This window comes from Etheostoma spectabile, chromosome 21 (genome assembly GCF_008692095.1).
Source record: "Etheostoma spectabile isolate EspeVRDwgs_2016 chromosome 21, UIUC_Espe_1.0, whole genome shotgun sequence".
NCBI lineage: Eukaryota > Metazoa > Chordata > Actinopteri > Perciformes > Percidae > Etheostoma > Etheostoma spectabile.
In genome coordinates, this window is record NC_045753.1 from 13910084 (window position 1) to 13925734 (window position 15651).

General features: G+C 41.8%; 4 protein-coding genes across 6 annotated transcripts in view; 2 read left to right on the top strand and 2 right to left on the bottom strand.

Annotated features, from left to right (window-relative positions):
- The window catches only part of LOC116671784 (regulator of G-protein signaling 9-like), an 18474-nt gene extending 14720 nt beyond the window's left edge, over positions 1–3754 (bottom strand). Inside the window, 1 exon segment of the mRNA XM_032503254.1 lies at positions 3732–3754. The gene's annotated coding sequence lies outside the window, so the exon portion shown is untranslated.
- The window catches only part of LOC116671786 (guanine nucleotide-binding protein subunit alpha-13), a 9931-nt gene extending 2842 nt beyond the window's left edge, over positions 1–7089 (top strand). Inside the window, exons 3-5 of the mRNA XM_032503255.1 lie at positions 2076–2126; positions 3409–3609; positions 4741–7089. Coding sequence (XP_032359146.1) covers positions 2076–2126; positions 3409–3609; positions 4741–5112 — 624 coding nt within the window. The 3' untranslated portion in view covers positions 5113–7089. The remainder of the gene's footprint in view (positions 1–2075; positions 2127–3408; positions 3610–4740) is intronic.
- Positions 7090–7981: 892 nt separating this feature from the next.
- si:dkey-21c1.4 (flocculation protein FLO11) lies at positions 7982–13645 on the top strand. 2 transcript variants are annotated; one of them, XM_032503252.1, is made up of 5 exons: positions 7982–8200; positions 9931–11280; positions 12009–12122; positions 12371–12487; positions 12583–13645. In XM_032503252.1, the coding sequence occupies exons 1-5, from the start codon at positions 8191–8193 to the stop codon at positions 12609–12611; spliced, it is 1620 nt and encodes a 539-aa protein (XP_032359143.1). In that variant the 5' UTR covers positions 7982–8190; the 3' UTR covers positions 12612–13645. The 2 variants fall into 2 exon arrangements, with proteins under 2 accessions (XP_032359143.1, XP_032359144.1); XM_032503253.1 differs by having other exon boundaries at positions 12012–12122.
- Positions 13646–13678: 33 nt separating this feature from the next.
- Positions 13679–15651, bottom strand: part of bicral (BICRA like chromatin remodeling complex associated protein) — a 9076-nt gene continuing 7103 nt past the window's right edge. For both annotated transcript variants that reach the window (XM_032503251.1, XM_032503250.1), the window contains exon 13: positions 13679–15651. This exon is cut by the window's right edge and continues 1054 nt beyond it. The gene's annotated coding sequence lies outside the window, so the exon portion shown is untranslated.

Sequence of the window (15651 nt, forward strand, 5' to 3'; positions counted from 1 at the left end):
GGGTAAATCCAGACAGCTAGCTAGACTATCTGTCCTATCTGGCATTTCTGTTGCACGACTAAAACTACTTTTGAACGTACACATGTTCCACCAAAACCAGCATCTTCCCGAGGCTGAGGCACCGTCTTTGTGTCCAAGCTAAGCGCCGCCCAAGACAATTTGTGATTGGTTTTCTCCCATCCCGGAATGCCGTGCGGACTCGCCAGCCCCTCCTCCGCAGCGCTGTGGAGGAAGGTCTGGCAACGCGAGACAATCAGATGTCAAACATTTCACGGTTCCACCTTTTCAAAAGTGAGGATTTGCTGCTTTTTCTTTTGTCAAATTCTAGTTAACTAAATATTCTGTTTTTTCGGGGTTTTTTTGACAAAACAAGTAATTTGAAGATTGTGATTGACATTTTCCACTATTTTGTGACACTTTTGACAAACCAAACAATTAAACCATTAACTGAAGAAATAATGACCAGATAAATTGATAAAAAAAAAAAAAGCCCTTTCTAGTGAATAAAAACCTGGTATTAAGTCGTAATGCAAATGCAGTCTAAAACCTGAGGGCATCATCTCTCCTGAACACAAGCTCTACCATTCAGACAACAACACATCCAACCCAGACGCAGCAGCTGAAGAGTTCTTCTGTTGGGAGCTGTTGAAATATTCCCTGCTCTTGTTTCCGATGACTAATTTGTATTTCTGCCAGCAGATACAACCCATTGTGTTTTTTGGCATATTTGCATTTAAGTATTTGCATCACAAATCAGACGCGCCCCTAGACGTGCTTGTTAATTACCATTAAAAGACGTTTCGACTGTAATCACCTCTGGATCCTCTAGTTTTGCATATTAGTACAAAGTTCCCACAGTAAAACACAGTTGTTTTTTTTTAGGCACGATCTGCCTAAATATAAGTGTCACAATTCAATTGGCACACGCTGTTATCTTATGTTTCAGTTTTGCTTTCACAGCACGCTTGTAAAACTGTAGGCATTGTCATGCTGTATAATGAACAGAAAGAGCTGAGAGTGATTGCTCTTCTGGTTTCTCTTCCCCTTTTTTTTTTTAATTTATTTTTTATTAAACTACAGATTTTTGAGGATTTCAAAACCCCCCCCGTCCTGCTCAGATTCGAACTCTTGTATTCCGGTGAAGCCAGAAATGTGTACAGAATTAAAATGAGCTTCACCGAAAGGTAGCTCTTTCTTCTGGCTTTAGTGTAGCACCACACCAACCTATTCCTCCCTTGTGTAATCTTAGCCTTGCACACACTTTCCATGTACACACACACACACACACACACACACACACACACACACACACACACACAGGTTTTTCAGGTCAGATTAGTTTTTTTAAAAGATCAAAAGGTGAGTACAGAAGCTTACAGTGAGGAAAGTACATGGTGGATGCACTAAGAAATATTACTACTAACACAATGTAGGTTATATAGCAAGGTGTCTGTGTAGTGTCATTACTGCAACACACATGCAAGCAATCCTGGTGGTGTGGTATTGTAGAGAAACTGCGGGTCACAGGAAGGATGGTAAGGAAAATCTGCTTTGCTTTTTGCTGTCAGTTTTTGGTTAATGTGGAGGACACACACACACACACACACACACACACACACACACACACACACACACACGTAAAGGAATGCATCTCAGTCTTGGCAGCCTCATGTCTGGACTTGCACTAATTGCATATGAACAGTGTTAGAACGGTCTAGAAAAAAAACACCCCTACACACACATGCAAAGTTAGCCACACTTCGACATCAAAGACACACTTACAAACGTGCGTCTGGTGCAATACCAAATATTTTGCATCCTGCTTCAGCTATTCAGAGCAGACTCAGCTCTCAGGCGGAGACAGTTTGCGTGCATGCGTGCGTGCAAGCATGTTTGTGTGTGTGTTTGTTTGTGGCAGCTAAAGTGAGATTTTGTCCGGTTTTTAACAACAGCGACACATTTATTCTGTTCTGAATGCAATGTTAGCGGTCAGTAGCCTGTGCTGTTTATGATTTAAAATGACTGAATCTGATAAATTGTGTGTGTTAACAAAGTCCTCCTCTGTCCTGTTGCAGGGTGAGTCAGTGAAGTATTTCTTGGATAATCTGGATAAGCTTGGCGAGCTGGTAAGTTGTTTCTGCCTGCACCGATTGTTATAATCAGACGTGTGTACATGTTATAGTTAATATTGCAATGCATGTCGGGGCGCCTGGGTAGGTCACCTAGTTGGGCGTGTGCCCCACGTACAAAGGCTCAGTCCTCATTGCAGCCGCTGCGGAGTTCAACTTGTGGCCTTTTGCTGCATTTCATTCCCCCTCTCTCCCCTTTATCTGCCCAAAAGATAAAATAAAAAAAAGTATTTGAAAAAATGTCTGGACAATTTAAGGTTAGCCGATGAGCAACTAAAAGGGCTGTTTGAAAACATGTACATGGTCCCTCAGCAGATGCTACACCAGGGTATCTGCAGGTCTTAAAAAGCATTGAATTCAGTTCCCTCTAAAAAGGCAAAATATCTAATTTAAATAAAAAATAATAAAGATTTTGTATGCAGGCTGCAGGGAGATGTTATACACCTATAATCAAAAAATGGCATTGTTGCAACCCTGGATTGGGCGCCCAGGAGATTATTTATTTTATTTCGTGGAGTTTCAGTCAGCACCATCAGGCATACAGCGATCCCTGTCACCACTGGTTGCAGAGCTCCTTATCATAGGCCTACTAATTTAATTCACTGCAAAACAAGCTTTCTGTAGCCTGACAAACCAGACCCACATCAAGATGTTGGGTCTGGGAACTCCCCATTGGCTGGGCTCAATCTGAAGGGCGGGTTAAACGGTTGTCTTTCAAATGACCTCTGCACGCAATAGGATAGCGCTACAACCAACCAGAGCAACACTAGTTGATAGATTAATCTTTTTTCGTGTCCGACAGCAAAACTCCAAACATCTTTTGTTTTTTAATAACTTCAGTGCTCAACTCCAAGTCGTCCAGAGTGGCAGGCAAAACTGATTTCAAAGGCCGCCGTTTGCCAGCAGCATCAGCCATCTTTTATTGTTTTCAAGTAGCAACGATTTAACGCGGAACTGCTGCAACTCTGCCGTCCTTATGTTAAGCCCGCCCACCAACTCTATACACGATGTGATTGGCCTGACCAGAGAGTTGCTAGACTAACCCTAGCTGCAAATTACATTTGCTGCCACTAGGGTGCGTCTAGATTTCTAGGCTAAGCTTTCTCTACTTTCAGCTGTTAGAGGTTTTTCTTGGATTTTTTTTTTTTCCTTTTCACAAAAAATCTCAATTTTTGTCTTCATCTTGTCATTGTTGACAAGTTGTAATTTTTCTCAAATTCATCTTCTATACATGTAGCTATTCGTATATATATATTGTGTTTTTCCATCTTTCCTACAGGATTATCTTCCCAGTCAACAGGATATCCTGCTGGCTCGTAAACCCACCAAGGGCATCCACGAGTATGACTTTGAAATCAAGAGTGTTCCCTTCAAGATGGTGGACGTGGGAGGGCAGCGGTCAGAGAGGAGGCGCTGGTTCGAGTGTTTCGACTCGGTTACCTCCATCCTCTTCCTCGTCTCCTCCTCTGAATACGACCAGGTGAATCTTGCCGCTTTGCCGAACACTGGCCATGGCATCTCATTTTTTCTCGCAACATGCAGACACACACACACACACACACACACACACACACACACACACACACACACACACACACACACACACACACACCACACACACACACTTGAGATAGCCAGATAAGTGGCTCATTAATCAGTTTGTTCTAACAGATAATGTTTGGTGACTTTTTGATAAGTCGTCATATACACACACACTCTTATACTGTTGTGATTTATTCCACATCTTGTGTAGATTTGTCTCTTATTTTGAGCTCATGTAAAAGTTGCCATTAACAAGGTTTGTTCTTTTTTTCATCAAAAGAAAAATCATCGGCCCTAAAGCGTAACTCTCGCCAAAATGCAACCTAGGGTCTTTTTGTGAATGTAGCCCCTAGCACTCCCATTCAAAAGGCCATTTGACCCAAAACGAAAATACAGTAAGTCCTAATTATGCTTTTAAAACGAAAGTTTGACTCGGGTACATTCACAAAAAGACCCTAGGTTGCATTTTGGCAAGAGTTAAGCTTTAAGTCTGATTACATTAAATATTGTCTTTACAGTAGGAGAGAAAGGTTGCTCATATTTTTTTTGGGGGGGGGGGCATTTTAGGCCTTTAATTGACAGGATAGATGAAGATATGAAAGGGGAGAGAGGGGGGGAGTGACATGCAGCAAAGGGCCGCAGGCCAGACTCGAACCCCGGGCCCGCTGCGTCGAGGAGCAAACCTCTATATATGGGCGCCCGCTCTACCAACTGAGCTATCTGGGTGCCCAGGTTGCTCATATCTATAGTTTAATGTGCGCCTCAGTTTTAGGATTATGGTTCATGATGATCAAGTGCTCCTATATCATCCAGTGTATATTTTTAACCTAAACAGGTAACATAAACTAACATTTTTTTGACAAGATTCCTTAAATTTGGTTATTACATAATTATGCCCAAGATATGTACTGAGCATAAACATAATAACAGTGGGAAAATAAACTGCCTAGGGTGCCCTTCATTTCTGCCTGCAGCTATGTATATTTTCAGTAGTTTAAATTCCATCTGGTACAATAGCAACAGTACTAGTACTGGCAGTAGTACTTAATCTCTTGGTTGTCTGTGCCAGGTGCTGATGGAGGACAGGCAGACCAACCGGCTGCGCGAGTCGCTCGACATCTTCGAGACCATCGTCAACAACCGCGTCTTCGTCAACGTTTCGATCATCCTCTTCCTCAACAAGACAGACCTGCTGGAGGAGAAAGTGAAGAGCGTTCCGCTCAAGGACTACTTTGCCGAGTACACTGGGCAGGAGCACAACCTGCCAGACGTCCAGGCGTTTATGGTGGAGTGCTTCCGGGACAAGAGACGCGACGCCACCCAGAAGCAACTGTACCACCACTTCACCACGGCCATCAACACGGAGAACATCAGGCTGGTGTTCCGGGACGTCAAGGACACCATCCTCCATGACAACCTCAAGCAGCTCATGCTCCAATGACCCCTGTCAACCTGTGAAAATAGAGGACCTGAATGGGGACAAACTACCCCCTCGCTCCTGAAGAGGACTTGACGAGACCTTGAAGAATCAGATAGACGTCAGCGTTCTTCTTCTTCAGCTGTTTTTATGTTAGTTTTTACACTCCTCTTTGAAGAGTTGGCCTATTGTTAGTTCAGGGTTTGGTAGGGGAACGAGTCAGTAGGGTTATGAAGAACGACAAGCAGGCGGTTTTAAAGTTGGATAACATTTGAACTCTGCTACTTCGTCTAGAGACTCTCTCCTCTGGTCTGAGCACCACCTTACAGCACAAGATTTGCTGCGGCTTTTCGACTCACAAGTTGCCGGTGCTGGCGCAAACCAGCAAAACCTATTACAAACCGGGCACATGGTCTCTCAACCAGATGCATAACTTGCCAAGCAACAAATACAGGAATTAGTTTGTTCAAACAACATGTAGGATTTTAGATGGTTCAAGGTCAGCATTGCGCCAATATTGATTTGCCAGTCTGCGTACAAGCATTGAATTAATCTAATCCAAAACCACTCCATTAATTCTGGTGCACCCCTCTAGTGCTGCTTTGTAAGCCCCTGTAGTTTGTAGAAGGGTTTGCCAACCTGCGGATTATCTAGTGACTGCACGATTGTCCTCATTTTTTCTCATATTGCAGCACCGTTTTCCTCCCTCTCCCAGACCCAGTCACAGAGCCATTGTTGCCGGGACAAGGACTAGCTCATTGTTTGCGAAAGCTCTCAGAATGGTTCAATATTTGATCTGGAAAATGGCTCCAGCAGTGGTACCTTGTCTGTGGAAAAACGCTAGAAAAGGGCACAACCGCACGACTGAACCGACAACACCTTTCCCTATATTGTCTTATGTAGACTTAATCACTGTTTAAATCCTGCATTTGTGCCTTTGCCTCTATAGAATCAAAGCCAATCCTCGCTGCCTTCAGATGATAACTAAGATGCAAGTTGTCCCTTGTTTTTGGTTGTAGGACAAAATTAGCTTAAACGGCACATTAGGCAGGTGTGTCGGCAAGTGAACATGCAGTCCACTGTTTTCTCAGGGTTGAATCAAAACCAGCGTACATGCTGATGTCATTGTTGGTGAACTAACTGAATAATTGAATCTTTATCAGGGTGGCAGAGCGGCGAGATTCAGCCAGGCCTCAGTACAGTCAGCTGGGTGGTGTTTGGTACTGTATCCTCCCGGCTTTGACCCCTGAAAGTTGACCCAAAGACCCGCCCCACCACCCCCACCCTCCTCCCTCTCTTTGTTTTCTATCTCTGATTAGATGTAAAGGGACAGACCTCCCCTTTTTGCCTGAATGATGAATGTCTGTTTATAGATGTACAGAGATTTGATGTTACTGTAACCAACATTGTAATAGTAAGCTGTAGCTTACCGAGTTGTGACTCCAGGCGTCTCTGAAATAACCCTTGAAGGTTTGTTTGTTTTTTACACGCCATCTTGTCCTGTTTAGTAGTTCCCTTTTTTATTTTATGAATTTGCTAAGGGGGGGGGGGGGGGGGGATTAGGTGGAAAAAGGCTACTGTATCTTGTAGGGGGCCAATCTTTGTTAGAGGACAACTTCCAGGCCCTGTTCAAATCTGTGCTTCTCCGCCAAATCAGCCCACGCTTTCTTGCGACTGTTCACATCGATAGCGTGTAGTTTTTCTCCCAAAAAAAACCTCCTGTTCACTTCAGTTTGCTTCCAGTTCTGGCTCTGTATATACTGTAATCCGTTGCCATGTAAATAATATTCAGGTTTATCTCTGTGTATGTAAATGGTTATAGAAATGGAGTATGTTTCCATTCTGAATGTGTTTCAAATCCCTGCTTTTCCAATGAAGATGACCTTTTTGATTTTAGATGTATTTTTGTGTATTGTGTATTTTCATCACCTTAAAATGTATTCCTGTGCCAAGTCTCATGCCACTCTAACCCTATCAATAAAATACACATTTCTAATGAAAGTAGGCTATTTTTTTCTTAATATTGATATATTAAGTATTTACCCTCTTCATGATTAGCATCGGCCCAAAAGAGACATGTTGTGGATATGCTCAGAAATATGTTACAAAATGAACAACCACATTAAAAGTGATGCTAAACTAAACATTCTTTGGACAGTTTTTCAGAATAAAGAGTTGACAGTCAAGTACACAGAGTAAAATATGATTTAAATTAATAGGGTGCATTTTGAAATATTTTGAACAATATCCTTAATAAAAATCAATTTCTTCCAATAAACACAGCTATATGTATTTCAACACACTTCATCACTTGTTCTTTTTACCTTTTGAGAGAACGAATTAAAAGTCAAGCATAGTTCCTGGCTACTACTCATATGTGGCTGAAAGGCTTCAAAAACATCAACCAACTGTATCTTGTGTATTTGTATCTGTGCTGAGATTTTTATTGTTTTTGTCGAACAATGCTCGTTTTAGGTTATGTGAGGAAAACGGGCTACTATTCTATATACTATACTTTTCTTTTATTAATTAAGTGACTTGTTCTGCCAGATAATAACAACGCTACTGTGGAAATATCAATTTGACAGAAAATATCAAACGCTTTAGTGGAACATTTTGACCGCGGTTGGGTTTGTTCGGGGATTTACGCGAAGACGGAAGAAAGCTCCAGTGAATCATCTCAATTCGTGCACCACACCCACTGAACTGATCCCTCCATGATGATGCAGGTATCTAACTGTACCAGACAGCCCGTTATAACCATAGACAGTTAAAGAAATAACCCAGCATCACTTATGAATATAGTTTTTAAGTCAGCCGCTTAATTATACAGCAATACGTTTAAGCTATTTTAGTGATGTTTATTTAGCAATTTATACTCAGGCTCCTAACGCGCCACCCATTGGGTCCTTCCCTGATAACAGCAACAGTTTAACGAGCTGAATGTGAGAATGTGTCTTAACTTAAAGTGTTAAAACGTGACAACACTGCGGATAAATGTGATAATATATTATTGTTTGACGCTGGTACAACTTTCCTGTTCTAAAGTTTTTTGGAAACATGAATCAACCTGATTAACTGTTTTTTACAAACGCATGCAAAATGAGTTCTGGTAAGTGGCGCAACATTGTTTTGTTATTCAGAAAAGCAGAGACAGCACACATGCCCTGGTCCCAAACAATATTATATGCGTTTATATTGGAACTTAGTGCACTGCTGATGGGGAATGAACTACAGTAGAATCTACAGTAGACTAGGCTCTACTGTACTTTCCCTTCAATGTCAAGGTCAGCCCATTAAGTAAAAAAATGTGCATATATATGTAACAAATAATACAAACTGTGTCATCTTCAAAGCAAAAATGACAAATATATATCTAATTACAGCTTCTGAGATGGGCCGTTGTATGCTTTTCTTGCCATGTGTATGGCAAAACCAAATATCTTTGAGTTTCAGACAATGTAAGACACAACAGGTCATTTATATAACCCAGGGCTCCAGACTGCGACCACCATTAAGACAGTAGTCATTTCTAAAACTACTCGCTAACTTGAATACTTCTTTTTATTTCATGTTGAGAAGGAGGAGAGAGCGAGTATGTCGGAGTTGGCCGTGTGTGTGTGTGTGTGTGTGAGACAGGGGCCCTTGTCAGACACACCTGTCACGGACCGTGATTAGTTAACGTGGGTAACGTCATCTACACTCGTGCGTCTCTCGCTTTCGTACTAGCGTCTCGCTCATCGTCCGCACGTGCTCTTGCACTGCGCTGTTGTTGCCATGTTTCCGTCAAAGTCATGATGTTGCATTCAATAATACGTTGACGAGTGGTGAACTGCAACCAAAGATGCATGCATTTTGTTTGCTTAAGACTTTACATTGGAAAGAAAGTGCTGCGTAGTAATAGCCGATAAGAAGTTAGCCTTGCCTAACGTTTGCCCTCCGGACGTCTTCGGTCTTAACCCCGCTTGCCGGCACTTCCGGTCGACTGAGCTGTGTTGAAAGGCCTTGGCAGTGTTGTTGCTTTCGGTCTCATCATAAAACACAAGTCAACCTAATTTTTACCAAGTGTTGTCTAGTTCTCAGACATGAAGGACGTAATTTTATTTCAACACCAAAAATGCGGGATATCACTTAAATGCATTCGCATTCACTGGTTTATTTGCATTTTTCGTTTTTATCTATGCTAACATTGCTAATGTCAGCTCCGACATTTGCCACACGCTGCGGTACGGCTCCCTCACTTAGGCCAGAGAGGTACTACCACTGGCTGTCAGAGACCGCAGGGAGCGGAGACCACTTCTATAGAGAGAAAAAAATACATACAGACTGCTTAATGTGTAACTATTTACCTTGTGACACAAATTAGTGCTTGTGAAATTAGTGCATGTTTGAGTGCGTAATCTCGTTGTCTCTGGCTCTCTCATCACTCAATATTTTCCACACTGGGTGTTAGATTGTTAGATAGGCCTTCACCCCCCAGTTACAATGTGACGGTGAACTTAAATAAAACGGCATATTGTAGTTTCTGTATTTACCAGTGTAACAGTTCAAATGGGCGAGATGTGAAAAATGCGTCGATTTAAGGTGTGTGCCAAACCATTTTATGCCTGTGCCCCTAATAATTTTTAGTTAAGGGCAACAGTGATTCTGGTAAAAAAAAAAAAAAAAAAGTTAGTCTGGAGCCCTGTAACCAGGGACATTTTGCTATAGACAAAAGACCACGCAGATTATCAGCAGATTCATCAATAACGTAAATAACTGTATTGACCACATCTAAACATAGATGTGTTTTAGCCATGAAATATTGGTTTTAACCACACACTGTCACTGTTCTTCCCACAGAGGTGTGCCCATTCTGCGGGAAAACTTACAAAAGATTGAAGAGTCATCTGCCACATTGCAAGGCATCAGCAAGCTCCAAAACACCTCCAACCAAACATGATGTCACAGTGAATCAGACAACGTCTTCTCAGTCAGTAACCGCAAATCCACTATCAAAGAAGAGTAAAACGATGTCTGTGGTAACCTCAGCACCACCAAATGCATCAACTTCGTCATCATCGCAGAGTTCTGCACCAGTTCTACCATCAACTAAGAAGAAGAAACAGAAGCCGTCCGAACAAATCAGGACAGCCAACCTGCCCTCCCCCACAACCATTTCCCTTACCTCCTCCCCATCGCTACCTCTGTCTAGCACCACCTCTAAGCCCAAAAAGCTGAGTCTCCGCGCTTCGATAGAAGCTGCAAAATCCAAACAGGTTTCTAAGGGATCACTGAAGGGAAGTAGATCTGCCTCAGAGGATCTGCCTTTAGGTTCAACTCCATTTGTGGCAGATCCTTTCAGCTCCAGAATTACAGCTGGGACCAAAACTAATCCCAACAAAGACTCAATAAAAGAGGATGCGTTTCTGTCCACAGACACTAAACCCAAAGCTGCCTCTAAAATGAAGGTTTCTAAGATGAAGAAGGCTTCACAGTCCCTTTCCAAAACCAAAGATACCTCTAGCTCTCTGGACTCTAAAGTAAATGAAACTACTAGTGCAAGAGCCCGTGACAACTTCTTGCTGGACAACGAGGGGGAAGTCGAGGATTTATACGTGAATACGATGCTCTTGAAATCAGGAAGTGGTCACCAGGCCAGTATTACCCTCCAGGATGTTAAAGCCACGTTAGGCCGAGCTAACGCCACCCGTCAGTCCAGCAGGCCAAGCATCCTGAGCCAGATTGAAACTACTGATGATCGAAGCAGCAAAATCAGACTTGGTACAAGTCTCAGTCCAGTTCCACTTCCAACAGGGAATCAAGATAGCGGTTTGGTAAGAACTAAAGCTGTGTCAGATCAGCTGCCCTGCAACAGTTCACAACATGCAGAGCTACAATCAGTTAAGAGACAAAGTCCAAAGTCTGAACAAGGAACTTTACTCCCCCTGCAACAGCTTGAACCAGCCTCCCCTGCTGCGCCCCTCCTTTCTGGACATCTATCGTCTCTGATGAGCAAAGCTGGATCCCTTCCACATACTGTCAGCATGAGTGAGGGGCTGAAGGGGACAGGACTCCGTACGATATCCCCATCACTCACAACGTTTTCTAGCCCTTTGCTGGCGGCGAGGGTGGAGCCTTTGAGAGCTGATGATGGGTTGAAGTTGCGGCTCGAAGTCAGGAAACAAAATGCTGCTGATAATGGAACTAAAGGTCAGTATTTGACAATAAAAAGGGTTCATCCAACCTTGAACCTTTTTTGGTAGCGCTTGAGTAAGACTACAGATTTGTAGCCTTACATACTTAATCTTCAGTTTCCAGTTTCCGATTAGTCTATATCCACAACCTTCCACTTTTGGGATTGCCCTGGAAATTCCACCGTATGTCCGTCTTTATGGCCGGATCTTCGTAACCTTATGCGTTAGAATTTTAAACTGGTAGATTTACGAGGACTATGGTTAACTGCTCCTCAGATCTCTGCGGGGTAAATCCAGACAGCTAGCTAGACTATCTGTAACTAAAACAACTTTTCAACGTACACATGTTCCACCAAAACAAGATCCTTCCTGAGGCTATTTTGCAGCGGCACTGGGGCTCAGGTTGTGATTGGTTCAAAGACATGCCAATAAGCCAGAGCATGTTTTTCTCCCATCCCGGAATGCTGTCTGAACTAGGCAGACCCTCCACCACAGCACCGTGGAGGAAGGTCTGGCAAAGGGAGACTAGTTTCTGATTGATCATGACAAATGGTAATTTTCTACTACTTTAGAACTTAGGCTTCTACAATTAAATATTCAGAAAGGGTTTCCTCGAATAACATGTTTTTATTGCTCAAAGTGAGGTACTGAAACAACAACATTGTTTTAGTATCCGCAGAGGATGTGTTTTGAGTGTGTATTCATCTGTGTCACCGCATTGATTCTTATGGGTGTCCGTATTTGTAGGTGCTCCGACACAGCGGAGTCTTGGACAGGTGAGACTGAGGGAGTTTCCTGAGTGGCTGGCCTGCAAAATGCCCAGCCATCCAAAAGATGTGGTGGAAATGGTGCAAAGAGGTGAATAACACACTCATCTCACACACAAACACATATTATGTATCAGTCAGAAAACACACCACTTGGCCTACTGTTTGTGTAAGCTAACCCGGCTGCTGGCTGTAGCGTCGTACTGAACAGACAGACATGAGAGTGGCATCAATCTTCTCATCTGACTCTTGGCAAGAAAAGCAAATGTTAAACAATTTCTTTAAGTATTTAGTAAAGTATAAGGTTTTTATGTTTTTTTTCTTCTGTGCTTCCATCAGGCTGGCAGTGGTATTACAAGAGGTATATTGATGTGAAGAAAGGTGGTGTAGGTGGAGTGGGCATGTTGTTAGCAGGCTACTGTGTGCTTGGCTACATCTGGAGTTACCCTCATCTAAGTAAGTGCGTGGGTTACTCTATGTTGCTTTGTGTATTGGGCTGCATAGATTTGGAGATAACTGAGCATGTTTGTGTCTGTTTTCTTTTTTTGTAGAGCGCGATCGCTGGAGGAAGTACCACTAATGGCAAGGGAAGATGTTTGGATAAGTGTGACTCTGCACAAGGGAACAGCAGCTTTGACAGAGGGAGGGTTCAAGAATTTTAGACATCCATCTCTTAATAATATCTTATTTATCCAGATCATAACATTTCCACATGTCTGAGAAATTGATTGAAATTGATTGGCGTCAAATCAAATGTTAAACAATTTAGATAATGCACTCATTTGTTTGACTAGTTGAATCATATGGATCTTTTCAGCTAACGAGCCATAATAAAGGCAAATTGTTACCCTTTGATAGAGCCAGACTAGCTGTTTCCCTCGGTTTCCAGTCTTTATGCTAAGCTAAGCTAACCTGCTGTAACTTCATATTTAATGGACAGTTATGAGAGTATGGTATCTATCATCTTACTTAACTCTTTGCCATAAAGGAAATAAGCAAATTTTCCAAAATTTCTTAACTTTTCTTTAACAACTGGAAGGGTTGTGATTCTGACACCAGCTGTGTCATTCTCAACAGATTGGCACCTGCACAGGGCATCTGAAATAAAATCCTGTGGGCACTGCATTATTTATTTACTTATCTGTTTTTAGATTATTTATTTTACTTTATCTTATTTTAGTTTGAGAAGGGAAAATGTTCACAAGAGAACTACTGAAGTTTTAATTAGGATCTTTTTGTTTAAAGTCCCACTGTGTTTCCCAAAGGCTCCACTAGGTGTCATTGTTGTGTTGTAACCAAAACCAAAGGGGCTGGGCAGCCAAATGTTAGTAATGCAGAGTTGTCTTTGCTTCTTTGTGTAGAGGCATTGGTGATGGGGTCCATGAGAGGATTAAAGGGAACCAGCAGATTTTTACTTACTCTGGCAGCCTAGATGTAGAAAAACATGGGAATCTAAATGTCCTGACTTCAGTATCCGTGAAAAGATCTTATCTGTGTAGCAGAGGGTTACAAATCTTGTTTTTCTTTTCCCTGTCACATGATGTTATTATGCATGCTCAGTCCGTTAGTGCCAGTATGTGAACACTCACGGAATAGTAATGGAGGGACGCTGAAGGAGGTTCTGATCTGGACTGGACCAGTATGTTATTGTATTCAAAATGAATTTATTGTTGACTCTCCTTGCTGCTGTAGTGAACACACATTAGCTACAAATGAAGAAATGACAGTAGTTTTTGTAAGGATTTTTTCTTGACACCGTCGCTTCTCAGCCAACACAATAAAAAACAATTTCCTTTTTTTTTTTTTTTTACATTCTTATTTTCTCCATACAAAAATTATAAATATTTTGTGTTTCACTTTTCATTTTTGTACAAAACAACAAACTATACAAATCAAGTGAGACAAAACAGTGAAAATGAATACAGAAAAAAAATCTCTGCACTGAAAACAGGAACGAAAAAGCACAGTATGTTCCCACCAAGCCCTCAGAAAATGATGTGCATCCAGATAACACGTTTCGCCAACACGTCCCTACTTTGTGCAACTCCAAAACTAACTTTCTTGTGGATATAAGTGCTAAAGAGGCACAAAGTCTTGCAGCAACCACTTGAAGGAGCAAATAACAAATCTGACCCTTACATATCATTAGAGAAGCAGGAGTGTGCACTGGTAAATATAAGAGGTCTATAAGGGTTGAGGCAGAGATACAGGCGGGCTGCGATGGCCACCGGCGCTCAAACACAAAAATAGAAGACAGGTATGTTCTCTATCACCTCATATAAAAGGCCTATAGTCTGCTCCTGTAGCCTATTGGCAAGCATATTTCATAGACACATTTATAGGAGAAAGGTGACACTATCTAGAATCAACCCCAAGAGCATTTTACCTACGCTTTGGTTCTGTGTTGGCTTTGGCAGAAATCACCCTTTCTTGCTTGTACCATAGATTTCTGTAGATTTGCATAAATGCCCTTCCAAAAACAGAAATACATAGCCAATATTTAGGATGATTATTTTTTTTTTTCATCATGATGAAATATCACAGTAAGTGAAGATGGGGATCTAAGAACTAAATGAAAACTCAACAATGCTCAGACAAAACCAGAACACAGTGGGAGCTTTAGGGGCACAGCTTCAGAGGAAACACTACAGAGCTGTTGTCACCAGCACAAAGACATAAAGATCTGACGGTGATTCTGGACAAGGCCACACTCTCTCCTGTTTTGAGTTTTGGTTGCGCTGCTGAGGAGGAAAGGAGAGGAAATGTGGGAAATGCTTCAAAAGAAACACGGGAAAGTCAGAACAACATCCTGGGGGACCCAGCCAACACTTGGGAGTAAAATCAAGAAGAGTATGGCATCAAACAACCAAACTTCATGAAAACACAGTCATAGACTAGTGTGTTTGTGTGCAGATTAACACACACAGACAGAGTGAGAGAGAAACATGGCATGTCAAAGCATAGATAGCTGGATATGATTAATATAGAATTATATGCAGAAGGCAGACCAACATACGTACAATCAATGATCATTTGAACTAATGATATTGTCATCTTCACAAAGCCGGGGAACACATCATGACAAACAAAAACAGTCATCTTTTTAAATGTCATTTGTAAAAACAAAAATAAAATCAAAATACAAAACATACTGATATAGCTTCCTCAATCTGAGGACTAAGCTCCCCTGACACAAACACACTGAAATGATAGAAGTGGTTGAGATCAAGTAGTTGTCCTGTGTCTGTATCAGGGCTTGCATACCTTTAAGGTACAAAAGAAAAATGCCAAAGAAAATGTGACTTAAGCACACGAAAAAAAAGCACTGCTGAGTACAGCAACACTACTATATATGTATATGCGACTAGTTTAAATGGTTTCTAGTGTGATTAAGAGGCGATCCTTGTTGCAGGCAGCTGAAAGCAGGCAAATAGATTTTGGTTCTGCTCCAGATATTCACATTCTGTTTAGCCTAGCGGACAGTGGATATCAACGACAGCCACATATTCATATAGTTCCTGAAATAAGCAACAGTACGTTTAGTGCAATTTGTCTATGTGAATGTAACTCTACTGAAGCATGGATCCACTTAACACCAAGTACTAAAGCGTGTGTGTGTG

Bases quoted from the DNA above. Each gene is read 5' to 3' on its own strand.
- si:dkey-21c1.4 (XM_032503252.1), top strand. The intron at 11,281-12,008 runs GTCAGTATTTGA...TGTCCGTATTTG, and splicing joins TGCTGATAATGGAACTAAAG to TAGGTGCTCCGACACAGCGG. The intron at 12,123-12,370 runs GTGAATAACACA...TGCTTCCATCAG, and splicing joins GGTGGAAATGGTGCAAAGAG to GCTGGCAGTGGTATTACAAG.